Source organism: Bos taurus, chromosome 11 (assembly GCF_002263795.3).
Source record: "Bos taurus isolate L1 Dominette 01449 registration number 42190680 breed Hereford chromosome 11, ARS-UCD2.0, whole genome shotgun sequence".
Lineage (NCBI taxonomy): Eukaryota > Metazoa > Chordata > Mammalia > Artiodactyla > Bovidae > Bos > Bos taurus.
Window position 1 is genome coordinate 71863201 of NC_037338.1, and position 19768 is coordinate 71882968.

Below are 19768 nucleotides of genomic sequence, written 5' to 3' on the forward strand. Positions count from 1 at the left end.
AATAGATGAGAGGTGTGATAGTCTGCAAGAAAGGCTGTCTAGGCGTGGTATTGACTTCTCTTCTCCTTTCCTGTGACAAGAGTCATCCCGTCTGGTTGATCAAATTCCAGGAAGGAGATTGATGACAGCTGAGTTCCTATAAGGGCGTTCAGAGCAAACCTCTCCCTGCATCTGCTGGTTTTCAAGTGCCCACAACTCCAGATAATATGCCAAAGCAGCACATTTTGCAGTGGCATGTCCTCAACTCCTACAGTCATATTTTGGGGTGGCATGTTCTGCTGCTCTTCAGAGACAAGAAGAGACTCTTACAAAGGTTCATCCAGTTAGCAAATGGGGATAAGATGGTACAGACATTGGTCCCTGTCCTCGTACTGGAAAAGGCGACAACTGAGGGGAGGAAGAGATAAGAGTAGAACAGAGATGCAGACAGGAAAGAAAATAGTAGCATTCCAAAGGAGTGAGAAATTTAAGTGATGGCTAAATCAGTACAGTGCTTGTGTTAATATAAGTTGTTTAGAAATGAGTTTAAATCTCAGCCATCTGCTCCCACGTCAAACACATACACGCTGTACCCTTGACTTCACTCCTCCCCCACAAACACGTACATCCCAATAATAATCTGTTGATATGTTTTTCATGATTTCCCACAGTTGATAATAAAAAATACACTTAATTCAAACCAGTGAATTGTGACCCAGATCTAAGTATAAATATAGTGGAAGTCATAAGTTTATTTAGTGACAGTCTTACTAATTAAGTTATTTCGGCCTGTTTTTAGCCACATTGGATACTTTTTTCTTCTTAAGGTTGTTATGAATGTTGTTTGTAGCAGCATCAATAAGCCAAGAATTCACACAGTTACTCAATCACACAGATTACTCATCATTGCCTGTTCATAACAGAATCCTAAAGTGCTTAAGATTTCTGATGCAAATCAAACTCTCATCATCACTTGTCATTGCTAAATTAAATGACAGGATAATAACATTACATTAAGAGCATTTTTCTCTTGATTGAGTACCTTTTTCAGAAGTGAACCTTGTAGATGTATATTTTTTCCATCGGTACTATAAATGCATTTAGAATCCAAGATAAAAATAGAATTGAAAAGGGGAGGAGTAGAGTGGGATGTTTTCAAATTATTGATGAATCTCTTTTGAATCTCAAATAACCATATTTGACAGGGCATTGCTAGGGAACCGAGCAATGTTTTAGCCCAATTTATTGAGACTTTTATAACTTCATAAGGGAGGTTCACAGGTCAAACTTGGTTTTTATTGACATGATCATGTGTTCCTGGCATCAGTCATTGCAAATAGGCTGTTAGGGACCTGTAGGAACTGGCACTGTTCTGTTACTCTAATACAGTAAGATACTGTCTTCTGTTAGATTGCAGCCTATGTGGGAAATGAATATAAATTTCTAACCTGCTAAAGCAGAGTAGGTTCTCAGTTGACTTATTGTGGACTTATCTCTTGGCCTTTCCTTCTTGTCTAAAGCTAGTTAATGCCTGCTATCTCTCCACTGGCTCCAGGCCCTGGTGGTAAAGGATCCACCTGCTAATATAGGAGACCCAGGTTCAATCCCTGGGGTGTAAAGATCCCCTGGAAGAGAGCATGGCAACCCACTCCAATATTCTTGCCTGGAGAACCCCACGGACAAAGGAGCCTGTTGGGCTACGGTCCATAGGGTCACAAAGAGTTGGACATGACTAAAGCGACCTAGCACACACACATGCACAGCCCTTGGCCCACTTCTTTGTGGCCAGCTGAGCAGTCCTCATGCTGCTGGAGTCCATCTTCTCCACTTGTCCCTATACCCAGAACTCTTTCTCCTTTTAAAGTTGTCTATTCTTCAAAGGTACTGTTTCCTCACATCTTATATCTTTAATGTTATCCTAGAGAAAGTCTTTTACTCTTTCTGCTTCACTTAATACTATCCTCACTAGGCAGTAACATGTCAGTAAAAATCCTTAGCACTTGGAGATGTCAGTGAAGGTACAAACTGAAAAAAGATTGGCTTTGAGTTGACAATAATCAAATCTGGGTGATAGGTACATGGGGCTAGGGGAAGTCACTATAACAGTTTCTATAGTTTTATGTTTGGAATTTTCTATAGTAAAAATTGTAAACTAAGATCTTTAGAATCCTTTTTTTTTTTTTTTTGATTAATGCTCTTTTTGAGTCAGTGCATGAAATGGATGGTATACAGGTGGACTAGGACTAAAACCTAATCCTGCCATCTAAATACCCTACTTCCACCCCACCCCCAAGGAAACAAATAAGATTGTTTCATGCCTGGATTTGCAACTTCCCTCTTCTCCTTAGGTCTTACACATGGTTACCAGAATTATAGCACACTTCCTCCTTCTTGTAAGTGACTAGATAAACCTGTACAGAACACATTAACTTGGTCCCATTTTTTAAGTCCCACTGTGAATAAAGTTCTGTGCTGGGCATTGGGAAGCGAGAATATGAAGTTACTTCCCTCTTGGAGTTCCACGAGAAGGAAAACAGAGGCACCCATGAACAACCCTGATGCAGTACAGACGCTAAGAGTTGTGCTCTGAAGTACAGCTACAGTGGTATGAGAGTGAGGAATTTTGTCAAACAGATGACTTCTTGATAGTGATACAAACTACTGAATATTATCTTCAAGGAAAAGAGAATCCTTCTTGCTCCTGCTTGCAGTTCTGGCTGCTAAGACCAGGGCTCCATCAGATAAACTTCCCTCTGTCTTCTGAAAAACTCAAATTGACTGCAGTTTCCAATGTGCTTTTCCCCCCTCTTTTTCTTTTAAATTATAGCCTTACTTCTCGTCTGCCAAAAACTGGAGAAACCATCCATGGACATAAGTTTTTTATTGGCTTTGGAGGGAAAGGTGCCAACCAGTGTGTCCAAGCTGCTAGGCTTGGAGCAAAGACATCCATGGTGTGCAAGGTAAGCACAAAGTACAGTGAAGAGGGTTCTAGAGGCAAGAACCTGGTTAAGACATGAGCTCGTTTTTTTATAAACTATTTAAAATGAGCAATTCAGTGGCATTTAGTATATTCACAGTGTTATACAACCACCATATCTATCTAGTTCCAGAACATTTCCATCATTTCAAAGTAAAACTCCTTACCCATTAAGCAGTTTCTCACCATTCCCCCTCCTCTCAGCCCCTGGCAACCACCAATCTGCCTTCTGTCTCTATGGATTTATCTATTCTGGATATTTCCTATAAATGGAATCATATGATATGTGACATTTTGTGTCTGGCTTCTTTTACTGAGCACAATGTTTTCAAGGTTCATCTACCTTATAGCATGTATCAGTACTTTTATTCCTTTTGTGGTTGAATAATATTCCATTGTATATACCAGTTATCCATGTATCTGTTGATGGGCTGTTCCCACCTTTTGGCTATTGTGAACAGTGCCGCTATAAACAAGTACATGTACATGCCTGTTTAAGTATCTGTGTGAGCCTTTGAGAGGCTCATTGTTTTTAAAGATTTAAATAGGAGAGAGTAATCTTCCTTGTCCTTTGTATTAATTTCTACCTCACTGAATCCTCTGGGAAGTAGCAGTCCTCAAATAACTTAATGCTGCATTCCCTGAATTTAACAGGTTTATAACTGGAGTGTGAGAAGTGAGGGGAATTAGTCTACTCTGATGGGTTCCTGTGGTCCAGCTTCTAAACAACAGCATGAATCATCTTGTTTTTAGCGAGTTTCACTCCAGCAGCATGGCTTTTGGAAATTTGATCTAATAACTGGTGGTTGCCTCACCTCTAAGCTGTTTCCTTCTAATGCTGTATCTCAGATCAGAAAGGAATCTGGGCCTTAATGAACTGCACATAACTGATCTTTAGTTCTGTTTTCAGGTATGTTAAGAAAAGACATGTAAAATATGGAAATCTTGTTTCTATCCATTCTACTGAAATTATTTGAAAATAAAACAAAATTGGCTGCCAAAGTTTCAATTTTTGCATCTTTAATGAAATTTTATTGGTATAACGGGAAAAATTCCCGTTATTTGTATTTGTTATTGGTATAACGGGGAAAATCATTTATTTGCTTTAGGAAAGCTAGCTAGGGTCTGCACAGTAGAGGATAAGAAAAACATGAGAAATTTAAAAGAATAATCTCTCTCCTGTGAGCTGGGTAGATTTTACCAAAACTTCTCTGAAATGTCATTTCCCATTATATACAGCACTTTTCTCTCCACAGGAGTCTTTAAATGATGTATAAACTATACCATTATCACTTCATCTGCTAAGGAACTGTATCTTTATTCTAATTGATGATATAATTCTCACCTGGCTATTTGGTCAAAAACATCACATGAAGCACAAAATTCAAATTAAGAAACCTTCACTTGCTAAGGTTGAGCTCTTAATATTTTTAAAATATCAATTAGCAATTAATTATTGATGACCTATTATGTGCTAAGAATTATGGGACTGGGAGAAGGAGCTGATTAAAAGTATTAGGCCTGACCCATCCTATACCTGATTATAAATGGGGGTTTGGGGAACAATCAGATGGTGCAGGCTTTAAGCGGGGCTTGGGAAGTGAAAAGAAGATGGTATCATTTCCTGGCTGGGAAACCTGGACAGAGAATTAGTACTGGTATTGGAAGCAAGGTACCAAAAATGGGTGCCCTGGGCAGAGGGGAGTCCCCTAGAGTTGGAGATGTGAAAGGAGAGTTAGAGAACCCCCTGTTGGAAGCTTTATAAAAGCCATTCCTGTAGCCCATTAAAGTAAAAAATGGATGTCCCCTGCAATGTCATCCAACTCAACGATTTTGAGGTTGGTTTTCTTTTAGGTCTGTTGAACATGAGGCAAAGAGAAATGCAAAATATTAATATTTGAATTGTGGAATTGAACTTGGGAAATGAATCATGAAACCATAGGAGTGGAGGTGAGCAGAATAGAAGACAGAGGACTGTATTTTGGGAAATGCTCCAGTAAGGAGGTTGATTAAACAGCTGTGCTGTTTGTTTTATTCTGGTCTGTGTGTGATGGCTATGTGAGCACCTGTACAATTCTGAAAGTTCTTTATGTCTACAGTGCCTGATCTAGTCGTCTGTGGTTTAGCCCCACAGTGAAATTTACCCTGATTATCTGTACTGAAAGGACATGGAAACATGGCCTCATCTAAAACCTGTACAAGTTTACTTTGCTTAGATACCCTGAGGCACCTTTAGATATAGATTTATTTAAGCTTAAACAAAGTGCATCATATTCTTAGGCTTCTTAAAAATAAAATATCTTTTAATAAGAGTTATTGTTAACCATTAATCATAATATTTCATTCAATTGTGAGGTATATTTTTATTGAGCAAATTAACCTAACTGCCTTATGCTGCTGCTGCTGCTAAGTCGCTTCAGTCGTGTCCGACTCTGTGCGACCCCATAGACGGCAGCCCACCAGGCTCCCCCGTCCCTGGGATTCTCCAGGCAAGAACACTGGAGTGGGTTGCCATTTCCTTCTCCAATGATGAAAGTGAAAAGTGAAAGTGAAGTCGCTCAGTCGTGTCCAACTCTTCGTGACCCCATGGACTGCAGCCTACCAGGCTCCTCCATCCATGGGATTTTCCAGGCAAGAGTACTGGAGTGGGTTGCCATTGCCTTCTCCGTTTCTTAAAGATAACAAATTCCAAGTAGAAAACCAAAATCATTAAATTACTCAAGATAAAAATGAACAGATGAAGCAAAAGAAAAACAGGTAGAAAATGTTCTATGGCTTTCTTAGCAACATTAACCTATCTACTACTGCCTTGCAACAAGCTCAGATTCGAGCTCTGATGAAGGAACACTGTTTGATGATACAGGTACAACATCTTGCACTGAACTCAGGAGAAATGTCTGTCAGCTGTGATGAGGGCTGCTAAACAAGAGTCCATCAACATGTGTACAGTGATACATGCGTAATGAGACACTTCCAGAAGTTAAGAGCTGTGCAGGCAGTACTCAACTGAGTCATGAGCCAAAGTCATGGTCCACGCATAATTGGAGGTGATGTTTTAACATTAAAAATTCAGGCAGATATAGAAAATGAAGGTCTACTTGGCGGGGCAAAGAGCCTGTTAGGACACATTGCATCGGACCTCACCCGAATTAAGTATTTCCTCCCCCTCCATTTCACTGAAGCCAAATGTTAGAAGGAAGTTATTTCTAAATATCAAAAACCAGCAGCTTAGAAGGAGAATGATAGCATAAACAGCTCAAGGTTCAGTGACCCAGCATAAGCCCAGGGTCCTTGTTTCCCATGAGGGCAGAAAGAAGCCATGAGCAGGTGTGGACCCTGACAGCCCACACAGCAAATCAGCAAACTGGGAGGACCTTCACAAAATTACCTGGTCTCGCCTCCTTCACACAATGGGATAGTCTAAACTGTCATATAAGCAGTCATCTATTTTCTCTTAAGAATGGTCAGATTCATATGCACACTACTATATTTAAAATGGATAACCAACAAGGACATACTGTGCAGCACAGGGAACTCTGCTTAATACTCTATAATAACCTAAATGGGAAAAGAATTTGAAGAATAGACACATGTATGTGTATACAATGAACCACTTTGCTGTACACCTAAAACTAACACAACATTTTTTAATATAAATTTATTTATTTTAATTGGAGGCTAAATACAATATTGTATTGGTTTTGCCATACATCAACATGAATCCGCCACAGGTGTACATGTGTTCCCCATCCTGAACCCCCCTCCCACCTCCCTCCCTGTAGCATCCCTCTGGGTCATCCCAGTGCACCAGCCCCGAGCATCCTGTATCATGCATCGAGCCTGGTCTGGTGATTTGTTTCACATATGATATTATACATGTTTCAATGCCATTCTCCCAAATCATCCTGCCCTTGCCCTCTTCCACAGAACATCAACTGTGCTCCAATATAAAATTTTTTTTTAATTTTTTAAAGGCATAAAGGTCTGTGACAGAGGCAGTATGTTAGAGCAGTTCCACTCAAAATCTGGTCCTCAGGGCAAACTGTCACTGATCAGGACAGTACAGAAACTTGAGAGTAAGCAGTTAGGAGCATTTTCAGCAATCTGAAGGTAGCTTTATAGCTGCTGAATATAACAATAATAAATTAGGCCTTGTATTTTATATGACTTGTATTTTCATTTTACTGTTGTATTTTAAAAATTATTAGTCTATAATGTATAGAAAATGAAAAAAAGGGAAAAAAATAAAACAGAAACCTGATCCTTCACCACAAAAAACTTGAAAAGCAATGTATCCATCACGTTAGCCATAAAAGTACCCTTCTAAATGTTAGATTGTGTGCTAAGTTGCTTCAGTCATGTCCAACTCTTTGCAACCCTATGGACTGTAGCCCACCAGGCTCCTCTGTCCATGGGATTCTCCAGGCAAGAATACTGGAGTGGGTAGCCATGCCCTCCTCCAGGGATCTTCTGACCCAGGGATCAAACCTGAGTCTCTTATATAAGTCTTCTGGATTGGCAGGCGGGTTCTTTACCACTAGTGCCACCTGGAAAGCCCTCTATGTTAGATTACTGTGGGACAATCCACTGATTGTGCACTGAGATTTTAATCTTCAAAGATCAAAAACTAGTCACCAGGCCTTTATAGATAATATACATAATGAAGTGAAATCTCTTTTCTGAACTCTGTTGAAAGATGACTAGCTAAAACTAGTTGGCTGTATTGATAGAAATGCATGTTCAAACACTAGGATCCTATGACCCTAACCAATATGCCTCATACAGGAAGAATGGAAGAAACAGTTGGATTACCACAAACCCACCACCACTCTCAGATAAGCAGGCCTGATAATGGAGACTGAAACATTAACTTTGCATGTTAAAAGCCATCATTCAGTAAGGTAAACACCCATTTATCTAGGATTTAAACAACCAGACAGCATGAACTGGAATTTTACGTATTCTTCTTTCATCTTTTATGATAAAGCCACAAATGACAAGTTATAAAATTACCATGAGGGTTTTCCTCCAAAAAAAGCAACTGCTGAGTTTTGTTATGTGACAACAAATGCAGCTTATAGCCTCTTCAACGTGCTGCTCATTGTGACCCTCAGGCACTGAAAAGCCACAAAATCTCTTGAATCATAAAGATTAAATTATGTTCAACTTAGATTTACTGTTAATTGTATCTTCATGTATTCTAACTTTGAAACTCAGGAACCTGTTTTAATACATGTGATCATTTTTTTAGCAGTATAGATCATTTCATGTGTCCCTGGGTATGCTATCTTGGTCCCCTGTTTCATTTACCTCAAGTATATGTTGATGGGTGGAATTCCTAGATATTTTCTGCCATTCAAGGATGCCAAGCAGCCCATCATTCCTCACCCATTTGACAATATTGGTTATCATGACCGTACTAACTGCAGTTACTCTCCTCAACACTGGTCATAGTTCTGGACGGTGGAAGCCACTGAGTGGCTCTCCCTCGATGCAGAGAGATCTTTCCAGTCCTCAGAGTGAAGGAAGCACCTCGGTGCCCTCAGCATGAGGAACTGCTCTTGTTCCCAACACAGTCCGGCCCTTTACTTTTCCATGATCCTAATTCACATCTCTCCACGGTCGCACTGTCCATTACACTAGCCACTGGCCACATGTGGCTATTTATATTTCAATGTAATTCAAGTGAAATTAAAAACGGAGTTCTTCATCAGAAAGAGAAAAACAAGTATTGTATATTAACACTTATATGTGGAGTCTAGAAAGATGGCACTGAGGAACCTGTTCGCAGGGCAGCAGTGGAGACGCAAACGTAAGAGAACAGACTTCTGGACATGGGGACAGAGGGCAGGAAGGAGGGGCTGGGACAAAGGGAGAGCGTAGCATGGAAACATAACCACGAACATCTGTAAAGTAGATAGCCAGTGGGAATTTGCTGTATGACTCAGGGAACTCAAACCAGGGCCCTGTGACAACCTAGTGGGGTGGGATGGGGAGGGAGGTGGGAGGGAGGCTCCAGAGGGATTGGACGTGTGTATACCTATAGCTGATCCATTTTGATGTATGGCAGAAACCAACACAATATTGTAATTATCCTTCAATTAAAAATAAAGAAAAAAAATTGAGTTCCTCAGTCATGCTGGCTACATTTTCAAGTGTCTGTATTGGGCAGCACAGATATAGAACATTTCATGATTGCAGAAAGTTCTACTCTACAGTGTTCAGGTAGGGCTGAAACCTGGGATTTCCTGAAGGGCACCTGGCGTTCCGTAAGTTGCCTTGGCTTACGTGTGAGTGGTTGTCCCTGGTTGCTGCTGACTTGGCTTCTCTCACCTGCAACAGCCTGACACAGGCTGCCTCAGACTATGTGGTTTTCCCAGAGTCTTTCTTCCCAAAAGTATTTCAGTGCTGCAATCAAAAGAATATGAGGGGGCCTTCAAGAAGGCTGTTCTAAGCAAAACCTTGGCTAGAAGCTTTCTGTAGCCATAACCAGCATAGTCTGGATGCCTGTAAATTATGTCCCTTTAAGAATGATAAGCTAGATTCAAGGAAAATGAACTGACAAGCAATTAAGATGATCAAATATTTACAGAACACCTTTAGTGCACAGGACTGGGGGAGGGATAAATATATGCTAAGCTAGAGTCTCCAGTAAGCCTTTAGGAAGACTAGACTTTAAGACTGGGCAAACATGATAAGATGGTATTCAATTAAGTGTTTAATTATATGGTATCCATGAGGAATGCTGTAGGAGTTCTGGAAATAAAAGGAATATCAAGGGCTAGAATCGAGAAGGTAAGCCTTAAGTTGATGCTTGAAAAACAGGTGAGGTTTGATTAGGTAGAGGAGAGATGAAAGGACTTCTTAGTTCTTGTAAGTAGAAGGCAAGGAAATAGGCATAAATATATTGTACTCACAGCATGTTTTTAATATAAACACTGACCATTCAAGTTAGGAGTGCCTCTACTGACCACTCTGAAAAACAGAAATCCTACTACTTTGCCAATTATGAGTTTTGGAGAAATAGAAGCCAGGGGAAGCAAGCCTGGGCCACGTCAAAATCAATCTGGAGTCAGGAAACACAAGCCAAAGAAAGCTTTCAGATTCTACAGTACCTTGATGCAGTGTTGGATCCTGATGGGCCCCTTGCCCCCAGCAGATTCTGCAGGTCCCACCAGGCTCCCACTGAGCTGACTTCCCAATAGAAACCAAGCAAGACCATGCTCCCCCTCTTCATTTCCACTCAGACACAGCTTTCCGGACACTCTCCCAGCTCTAACCATGCAATCAGCAGCCTTGACTGGAGGTTAGCTCTCAGTGATTACACACATTGTAATCACCTGGGGACCTTGCCACTGTCCCGCCTGCCACGGGGGCTGATTTAATTGGTCTGGGGTGTAACCTGGGCATCCTCAGGCTGAGAAATCTTGGTTTCCTACCTGCCTGAGATAACTCATACAAGTCCCACCCTATAGCCTGGCTCAGGTGGAACAGTTTACAGCAAACTGCAAAGCCTTTGAATTAGGATAATAGCAGAACTGAAATTCAGTTCCATATGCCCTGATTCGCACAAGCGCCATTTTGCCTCATGGAACATTTAAAGTTTTCACACATTTGACAGCCAAAGTGTGAAGGGAAAATGGGAAAGCCTCCAACAATACCCATGAGGATTCCTTTGTAACTGTCGTTATTCCAGGGGCTTTGCCCTTGTAGCATTCACTGTGGTTTTCAAGGTACTTTCACTTAGCTCTCAGTGGTGGGCAATGAATGACTCCTTTACTTGGCTTCTATTCCTCTGACTTCTGGTTCAGTTCAGTCACTCAGTCATGTCTGACTCTTTGTGACCCCGTGGACTGCAGCACACCAGGCTGCCCTGTTCATCACCAATTCCCAGACTTTACTCAAACTCATGTCCATCCAGTCGGTGATGCCATCCAATCACCTCATCCTCTGTCGTCCCCTTCTCCTCCTGCCTTTAATCTTTCCCAGCATCAGGGTCTTTTCCAACGAGTCAGTTCTTCACATCAGGTGGCCGAAGTATTGGAGTTTCAGCTTCAGCATCAGTCCTTCCAATGAATATTCGGGGTTCATTTCCTTTAGGATTAACTGGTTTGATCTCCTTGCAGTCAAAGGGACTCTCAAGAGTCTTCTCCAACACCACAGTTCAAAAGCATCAACTCTTCGGCACTCAGCCTTTATAGTCCCAACTGTCACATCCATACATGACTACTGGAAAAACCATAGCTTTGACTAGACAGACCTTTGTTGGCAAAGTAATATCTATGCTTTTTAATATGCTGTCTAGGTTGGTCATAGCTTTTTTCCCAAGTAGCAAGAGTCTTTTAACTTCATGGCTGCAGTCATCATCTGCAGTGATTTTGGAGCCCCCAAAAATAAAGTCTGTCATTGTTTCCATTGTTTCCTCATCTATTTGCCATGAAGTGATGGGACTGGATGCCATGATCTTAGTTTTCTGAATGTTGAGTTTCAAGCCAACTCTTTCACTCTCCTCTTTCACTTTCATCAAGAGGTTCTTCAGTTCTTCACTTTCTGCCATAAAGGTGGTGTCATCTGCATATATGAGGTTATTCATATTTCTCCCAGCAATCTTGATTCCAGCTTGTACTTCATCCAGCCCAACATTTCGCATGATGTACTGTGCATATAAGTTAAATAAGCAGGGTGACAATATACAGCCTTGATGCATTCTTTTCCCAATTTGGAACCAGTCTGTTGATCCATATCTGATTCTAACTGTTGCTTCTTGACCTACATACAGATTTATCAGGAGGCAGGTAAGGTGGTGTGAAGAATTTTCACAGTTTGTTGCAATCCACACAATCAAAGGCTTTGGCATAGTTAGTAAAGCAGAAATAGATGTTCTTCTGGAACTCTCTTGCTTTTTCAATGATCCAACAGATGTTGGCAATTTAATCTCTGGTTCCTCTGCCTTTTCTAAAACCAGCTTGAACATCAGGAAGTTCACGGTTCACATATGGCTGAAGCCTGGCTTGGAGAATTTTGAGCATTACTTTGCTAGCGTGTGAGATGAGTGCAATTGTGCAGTAGTTTGAACGTTCTTTGGCATTGCCTTTCTTTGGGATTGGAATGAAAACTGACCTTTTCCAGTCTTGTGGCCACTGCTGAGTTTTCCAAATTTACTGGCATATTGAGTGCAGCACTTTAACACCATCACCTTTTAGGATTTGAAATAGCTCAACTGGTATTCCATAACCTCCACTAGCTTTGTTTGTAGTGATGCTTCCTAAGCCCCACTTGACTTCTCATTCCAGGATGTCTGGCTCTAGGTGAGTGATCACACCATCATGGTTATCTGGGTCATGAAGATCTTTTTTGTATAGTTCTTCTGTGTATTCTTGCCATCTCTTCTTAATATCTTCTGCTTCTGTTAGGTCCATACCATTTCTGTCCTTTATTGTGCTCATCTTTGCATGAAATGTTCCCTTGGTATCTCTATAATTTTCTTGAAGAGATCTCTAGTCTTTCCCATTCTATTGTTTTCCTCTATTTATTTGCATTGATCACTGAGGAAGGCTTTCTTATATCTCCATGCTGTTCTTTGGAACTCTGCATTCAAATGGGTATATCTTTCCTTTTCTCCTTTGCCTTTAGCTTCTCTTCTTTTCTCAGCTATTTATAAGACCTCCTCAGATAACCATTTTGCCTTTTTGTATTTCTTTTCCTTAGGGATGGTCTTGATCACTGTCTCCTGTACAATATCATGAACCTCCATCCATAGTTCTTCAGGCACTATATCAGATCTAATCCCTTGAATCTATTTGTCACTTCCACTGTATAATCGTAAGGGATTTGATTAAGGTCATACCTGAATGGTCTAGTGGTTTTCCCCACTTTCTTCAATTTAAGTCTGAATCTGGCAATAAGGAGTTCACGATCTGAGCCACAGACAGCTCCTGCTCTTGTTTCTCCTGACTGTATAGAGCTTCTCCATCTTTGGCTGCAAATAATATAATCAGTCTGATTCAGTATTGACCATCTGGTGATGTGCATGTGTGGAGTCTTCTCTTGTGTTGTTGGAAAAGGGTGTTTGCTATGACCAATGTGTTCTCTTGACAAAACTCTATTAGCCTTTGCCCTGCTTCATTCTGTACTCCAAGGCCAAATTTTCCTGTTACTCCAAGTATTTCTTGATTTCCTACTTTTCCATTCCAGTCCCCTATAATGAAAAGGACATCTTTTTTGGGTGTTAGTTCTAGAAGATCTTGTAGGTCTTCATAGAACCATTCAACTTCAGCTTCTTCAGCATTCCTGGTCAGGGCATAGACTTGGATTACTGTGATATTGAATGGTTTGCCTTGGAAATGAACTGAGATCATTCTGTCGTTTTTGAGATTGCATGCAAGTACTGCATTTCAGACACTCTTGTTGACTATGATGGCTACTCCATTTCTTCTAAGGGATTCTTGCCCACAGTAGTAGATATAATGGTCATCTGAGTTAAATTCACCCATTCCAGTCCATTTTAGTTCACTGATTCCTAAAATGTCAATGTTCACTCTTACCATCTCCTGTTTGACCACTTCCAATTTACCTTGATTCATGGACCTAACATTTCAGGTTCCTATGCAATGACTTTACTTCCATCACCAGTCACATCCACATCTGGGTGTTGTTTTTGCTTTGGCTCCATCTCTTCATTCTTTCTGGAGTCATTTCTTCACTCTTCTCCAGTAGTATATTGGGCACCTACCGACCTGGGGAGTTCATCTTTCAGTGTCATATCTTTTTGCCTGTTCATGGAGTTCTCAAGGCAAGAATACTGAAGTGGTTTGCCATTCCCTTCTCCATTGGACCACATTTTGTCAGTGGTCTTCTGGTTATCAACTTCCAGTTGCTGGGGAGGAGGCTTATATTTGAGTCAGAAGTAAACAAAGGAGATTGGAAGATGTTCACTTCTCTCATCCTTTTTTAAAGTAAATCCAGAAGAATGAATGTGTAAGAGATTTTGTGGGAGAGGAAATAGGGAAGATGGCATGCTTTTATGGCCACCTGATGCAAAGAGCTGACTCTTTGGAAAAAACCTTCATGCTGGGAAAGACTGAAGGCAAAAAGAGAAGGGGGCAGCAGAGGATAAGATGGTTAGATAGCATCACCAACTCAACAGACATGAATTTGGGCAAACTCTGGGAGATGGTGGAGGCCAAAGGCGCTTGGCATCTGCCATCCATGGGGTCACAAAGAGTCAGACATGACTTAGCAACTGAACAACAACAACAAAACATTGCACAAGTCATCTGTGCAACTCTGTAATGTACAAATAAAAGACTTTTTAAAGTCCCTTTAAAAAGAACTCAGATCTCCATTGCTTTTTGTCCACATTTCAATACAATGAACATTGGAACCTAGGCATAGATATGCTCCCAGTTGACTATATTGTTCTTATGAAAGGAATAAGATACATAGCTTTATGTGTGTGTGTGTGTGTGTGTGTGTGTGTGTGTGTGTGTGTGTATTCTGAGTACAAGAGTGTACTCATTGGAAAAGACCCTGATGCTGGGAAAGACTAAAGGCAAGAGAAGAGGGTGGTAGAAGATGAGATGGTTAGATAGCATCGCCGACTCAGTGGACATAAATTTGAACAAATTCTGGGAAATAGTGGAGGACAGAAGAGCCTGGTGTGATACAGTCCATGGGGCTGCACAATTTAGTGACTGAACAACAACAAATTCTGTATGAGACTATAATGGTGGATACATGTCTATACACTTGTCAAAACCCAAAGGTTGTACAATACCCAAGTGGACCCAAATGTAAGCTGTGGGGTTTAAGTGATAATGATGTGTCAATACAGATTCACAAATAGGCCACCCTACTCATGTTGTCTATGACTGGAAGAATCCAAAGGAAAAACTGAAGTATCATTACCAGAATGCATGCTAGGATGCTAAACAACAGAATTCAACTGTACCAACTTACCCAAATTAGCTAGGGCTTTTTAAATTCTCTCTTCTTTGCTCCCTATGTCAGGGTCAGAGGAGAAGATAAAGAAGATTCTCAAACAGCAGGCAGGTCATTCCAAAGTTGTCTTCATGTAGAGTGACTTATAGTATATCAGTATATACTATAGATAGTGTAGATATATAGATATATACTATGTATAGATAGTATATAGTATCTCTATAGTATATATAGATATATACTATCTATAGATAGTACAGATAGTATGAATAACAGATTCTTCATTAATATTGAGGATTGTTGATGGTGGACAGCTCTGTCTCAATGGGAATTTTCGTATGAACAGATCAAAATGAGAATGAAGCTATGGAACTTGTGACAGTCATTAAATGCTTCACATTTTAGGCAGGATATAAATGGAACATTAATATATAACAATTCTTTGGGTTGAAATCAAGTCTAGCATCTTACATTAAGAAGATTAATTAGTTAATGTTTATAAAGTACCGTGCAGATATGCCCTTTTAAAATGCTAAGTATTCTAAAAACTACATTGTAGCATTTTACTAAGTGTAAAACATCTAATGTTCATCATTTCTTTGGTACAGGTTGGCAAAGATTCCTTTGGCAATGATTATATAGAAAACTTAAAACAGAATGATATTTCTACAGGTAAAATTTCATCTTTCTTAAAGTTAGTTTTTATAACTTTCTTCTGGAATCTGGTTATAAGAAAAGTCAAATATAGAATAGAGTTATTAGATCCTCCCCTGGTGGCCAGAGAATTTTTATGCTCAGCTTTGTCTAGTCTCGCCTGATTACCCTTTGGTTACTTCTTTCATATACATTTCTCCAGATGGGAATAAAATGGTAGGAGGTTACAAACCTTCATCTCGTAGAAATGTTTCAAAAGTAGGTGACAAGAGAAAACAGGTGCTGCATTCACAGAAGATATTTTAAGAAAAGTCATTGAATGTCATAGCTGGAAATGATCTGAGAAACCACTGATGCTGATACCATCATTTCACAAGAGAGAAAACTGAAGGCCAGATTGGTTCTGAATGTGTCCAAGAGCACACAGCTAAGCTGGAGCCAGAGCTAGGACTAGAATGCAGGTCTTTGGCTCCAGTTCAGGGCTTTTTGCTGCTGCCAAAGGCTGCCTGATCAACATTTCCATTTACGCGCCAGACCATAATCCTTGATAAGATGCAAAGCTTATGAAAATGAAGAGAATCAAACAAGTTCATTTTATGAGTCTGACCTTTAGTCTTTCATCTCAAGTCTGTCATTTCTTTCACTAAAGAAAAGAAATATGGTGGTCTAGGAAAATGCACATGTACCACTGTGAATAATCTGAAGGAACTGGAAGCGGGGGTGGTTTACTGGGCTGCCACTAATGTAGAAAAAAGGCACAACTAAGTGTGAAGACTTGTATGTTCCTCACTGTGTAGGTGATGGGTATAAATCAGCACTAATTACTTATTTCTTTTTTATCATTCCAGATGGTTAAAGGTTAAAAAGTTTTCCAAGGATTAGTGTTGCATTGAAATTGTTAAAAAATAGATTATCCCTGCCAGGCTGTACATACGTGATGATTTCTTTTTTCTTTTAGAATTTACATATCAGACTAAAGATGCTGCGACCGGAGCTGCTTCTATCATTGTCGATAATGAAGGTATATGTTTTGCACGTTGGAGTATCGTTTCCAGAACTAGAGCAGAAACATCCATTTTTTACCCTATTCCTGTGGATCTCTTACCATACCCACCACTCCAAGGCCTAATGTATGGTCTTTCCAATCTAAATATATATGTTTCCCTTTATTTATACTTCCCAAGTTGATTGCTCAAATACAAAATTGTCCGTCCAATACAAATGAGGTGATATAGTTGCCTCAAAATTATACTTATATTCTGTAGCATCCCATTACCCTTCATGTGAACCCAGAATTGATATTTATCTCTAAAAGTAGTTAAGTATTCATCTGTCACTTCAGTTACTAAGTAAATACATGTAAATAGATAGGTGCAAAGGAAAGTTGATGAATCATATTTATAGAATATTTACTGAGCAAATGGCAGCAACCAATTGCCTATAACTCGTCGTTAATGTTCAATTTTGTCTGCTCTTTAAACAGCAATCAAATCTCAAAAGTATATATATACAACCATGTCTGTCACAGGACCTTGCAATAGTTGAAATGTGTCTTTTAAAAACAGTAACCTTCCAGGACTTCCCTCATGTTCCAGTGGTTAAGAATCCATGCTTACACTGCAGAGGGTGCAGGTTCGATCCCTGGTTGGGGAACAAAGATCCCGCATGCCACAAGGTGCAGTCAAAAAAACACAGTAACTTCTCTTTACCCTCAAGGAAGGTTTTTAGAATTTCTGCCAACTATTTTAAGTGTAAAAACTCCTAAATAAGATTTTTTTTAATCAGAGTTAATATTCAGAGAGCTTCCCACCACCCTCTGAATGGTGCTAGTGGTAAAGAATCCACCTGCCAATGCAGGAGACAAGGGTTCGATCCCTGGGTCGGGGAGATCTCCCAGAGTAGGAAATGGCAACCTACTCCAGTATTCTTGCCTGGAAAATTCCATGGACAGAGGAGCCTGGCAGGCTACAGTCCATGGGGTCACAAAGAGTCAGACATGACTGGGCACACAGACACACACACACACACACAATATTCAGAAGGACCAAGCATTTCATGGAGCTCCTAGGACAGAAGAACCTACTATACTGTCAGGAGTCAGAGTACACTGTGTTAAATTAGGATTTGACTGAACTGAACTGTCCCAATATGTCTTTTATTTATAATGCAGTTTCACAAAATCATTTATCACAGAAATTATGGTATTTTTAGTCTACTTTAGTGATCTCAAAGTTGCAATAACAACCCCAAAAAATATATTCCAATTAAAAACAGTAGACGAAAGTTTTCATTCTAACAGCAGTCTGTGTCCATTACTTTAAGCCATATCTTATGTAATTATCACTTCCAACAACAGCTCATTCCGTGTCTGAATCCTCTTTTTCGGTGGTGGGGGGGTTTCTAGGGATATCGTCAAGTTCTATTTCTTCCTTATCTGGGTGACACAATACCACGTTTTCCATGCAAAAATACAATTTAATATTGTGTATGGGCTGCCTATTACAGTAAACTTTGTCTGGTTTACAGCATATGCTGCTGTTGCTGCTGCTAAGTCACTTCAGTCGTGTCAGACTCTGTGTGACCCCATAGATGGCAGCCCACCAGGCTCCCCCGTCCCTGGGATTCTCCAGGCAAGAACACTGGAGTGGGTTGCCATTTCCTTCTCCAGTACAGCATATGAGATAAGAGCTAACACAGACACCCAGAGAGGCAACAAGCAGCATCTTTAAGTGGAGGGATGAGTAGTGGTTCTGACAAGTTAAATTTAAGGTATGAATGAGCTAGCCATATGACAGTGTCCACCAGACAGCTGTAGTCTTGGGCTTTGTTGGACATCAGCCAAAGCCAGGCCAAACCCGTCAGCAGCACAGAGCAGCAGTGGACTGTGGCCGAGAGAATGAAGTCACTGGAGGAGAGAGAGGAGGAGGTATGCTGTCTTCCAGGATGCAGGTACTTTGAATTTTTCCAGTACTGAGATTGGGTTTACCCTGAAGCACCCCCATGTTATCAGGTCCTCCTTGGTCAACACACATACCTGTGGTAAGATGACAGGCCGGCACGTGTTCTGTAGTCGGAAGAGGTTTTAGGTCATGTCTATACATGATCAGCACAAGCAGCCTAGAGCACAGAAGACTGCTGCAGCCCATCCCTCTGAGTCAGGCTGTCCTATAGACTATAATGCAAATTATATCCATAAATTTACACTTTCCCCTGTTGTTGTTTAGTCGCTAAGTCATGTCTGACTCTTTGTGACCCCATGGACTGTAGCCCACCAGGCTCCTCTGTCCATGGGATTTCCCAGGCAAGAATACGGGAGTTGGTTGACATTTCCTCCTCCCAGGGATCTTCCTGACCCAGGGATTGAAGCTACATCTTCTACATTGGCAGGCATATTTTTTACCACTGAGCCACCTTTTTAGTCACATTTTAAAAAGTAAAAAGGACCAGGTAAAATTAATCTTAATATATTGACTTAATCCAAAATATTATCCTTTCAACATGTAATCAAAATGTTCTTTAAAAATAATGAGATGTTACCTTCTTTTCTTACTACTCAGTCTCTGAAATCTGCTATGTATTGTGCAATTGAAGCTCATCTCAGTTGGGACGAGCCACATTTCAAGGGCTCAGTCACCACACATGGCTTGTACTCATGACTACCCTAGGGGACGGCACAGCTCCGGAGACTTCACCTGACAGAGAAAACGCACCACCACCCCTCCCCAGCTTGGGTTGGACTGTAGAGAGTGGCTCCAAGTGATGTGCATACAAGATTCCTCAGTCCTGCTTCTGTTTGATCTAGTACAGTACAGGCCAGATACCACTGTCTCCCTACTTACCTAGTACAGCTTTTATCTGTTTAATATTATAAAATGCGTTTTGATTTACAAAATCACTTTTAAGAATACCCTGGGACATACATGTGAACTGACTGCATACTACAGAGCATTAGTTTTTAGCATTAAGCAAGCTTCTTCCTGCTTATACTCATCATTATGACATCTGTCATTTAGGATTCAGAATCTTTACCATATACATTGTATCAGCCATTTCCCATAAGAGAAACAAAATGTTATGTATAATTTATCAGCTAATATTCTGTGTACATAAGAATATTGAAAGGGAAATCTGTTTTTTTTTTTAGATTTTGCTCAAGATGATAAGAATAATATGATTCCTACAGAGATATAAAAGAAGATCCATGGGGAATACAAAATT

The 19768-nt window shown here is 40.3% G+C and overlaps 1 protein-coding gene across 4 annotated transcripts in view; it reads left to right on the top strand.

Moving 5' to 3' along the window:
• Window positions 1-19768, top strand: part of RBKS (ribokinase) — a 94953-nt gene that overhangs the window by 27282 nt on the left and 47903 nt on the right. For 3 of the 4 annotated variants that reach the window (XM_059891180.1, XM_059891181.1, NM_001191271.1), the window contains exons 2-4: window positions 2807-2939; window positions 15505-15568; window positions 16509-16571. In XM_059891180.1, coding sequence (XP_059747163.1) covers window positions 2807-2939; window positions 15505-15568; window positions 16509-16571 — 260 coding nt within the window. Of the gene's footprint in view, window positions 1-2806; window positions 2940-4839; window positions 4907-15504; window positions 15569-16508; window positions 16572-19768 lie in introns of those variants that run through there. The other variant, XM_059891182.1, reaches the window with a different exon arrangement.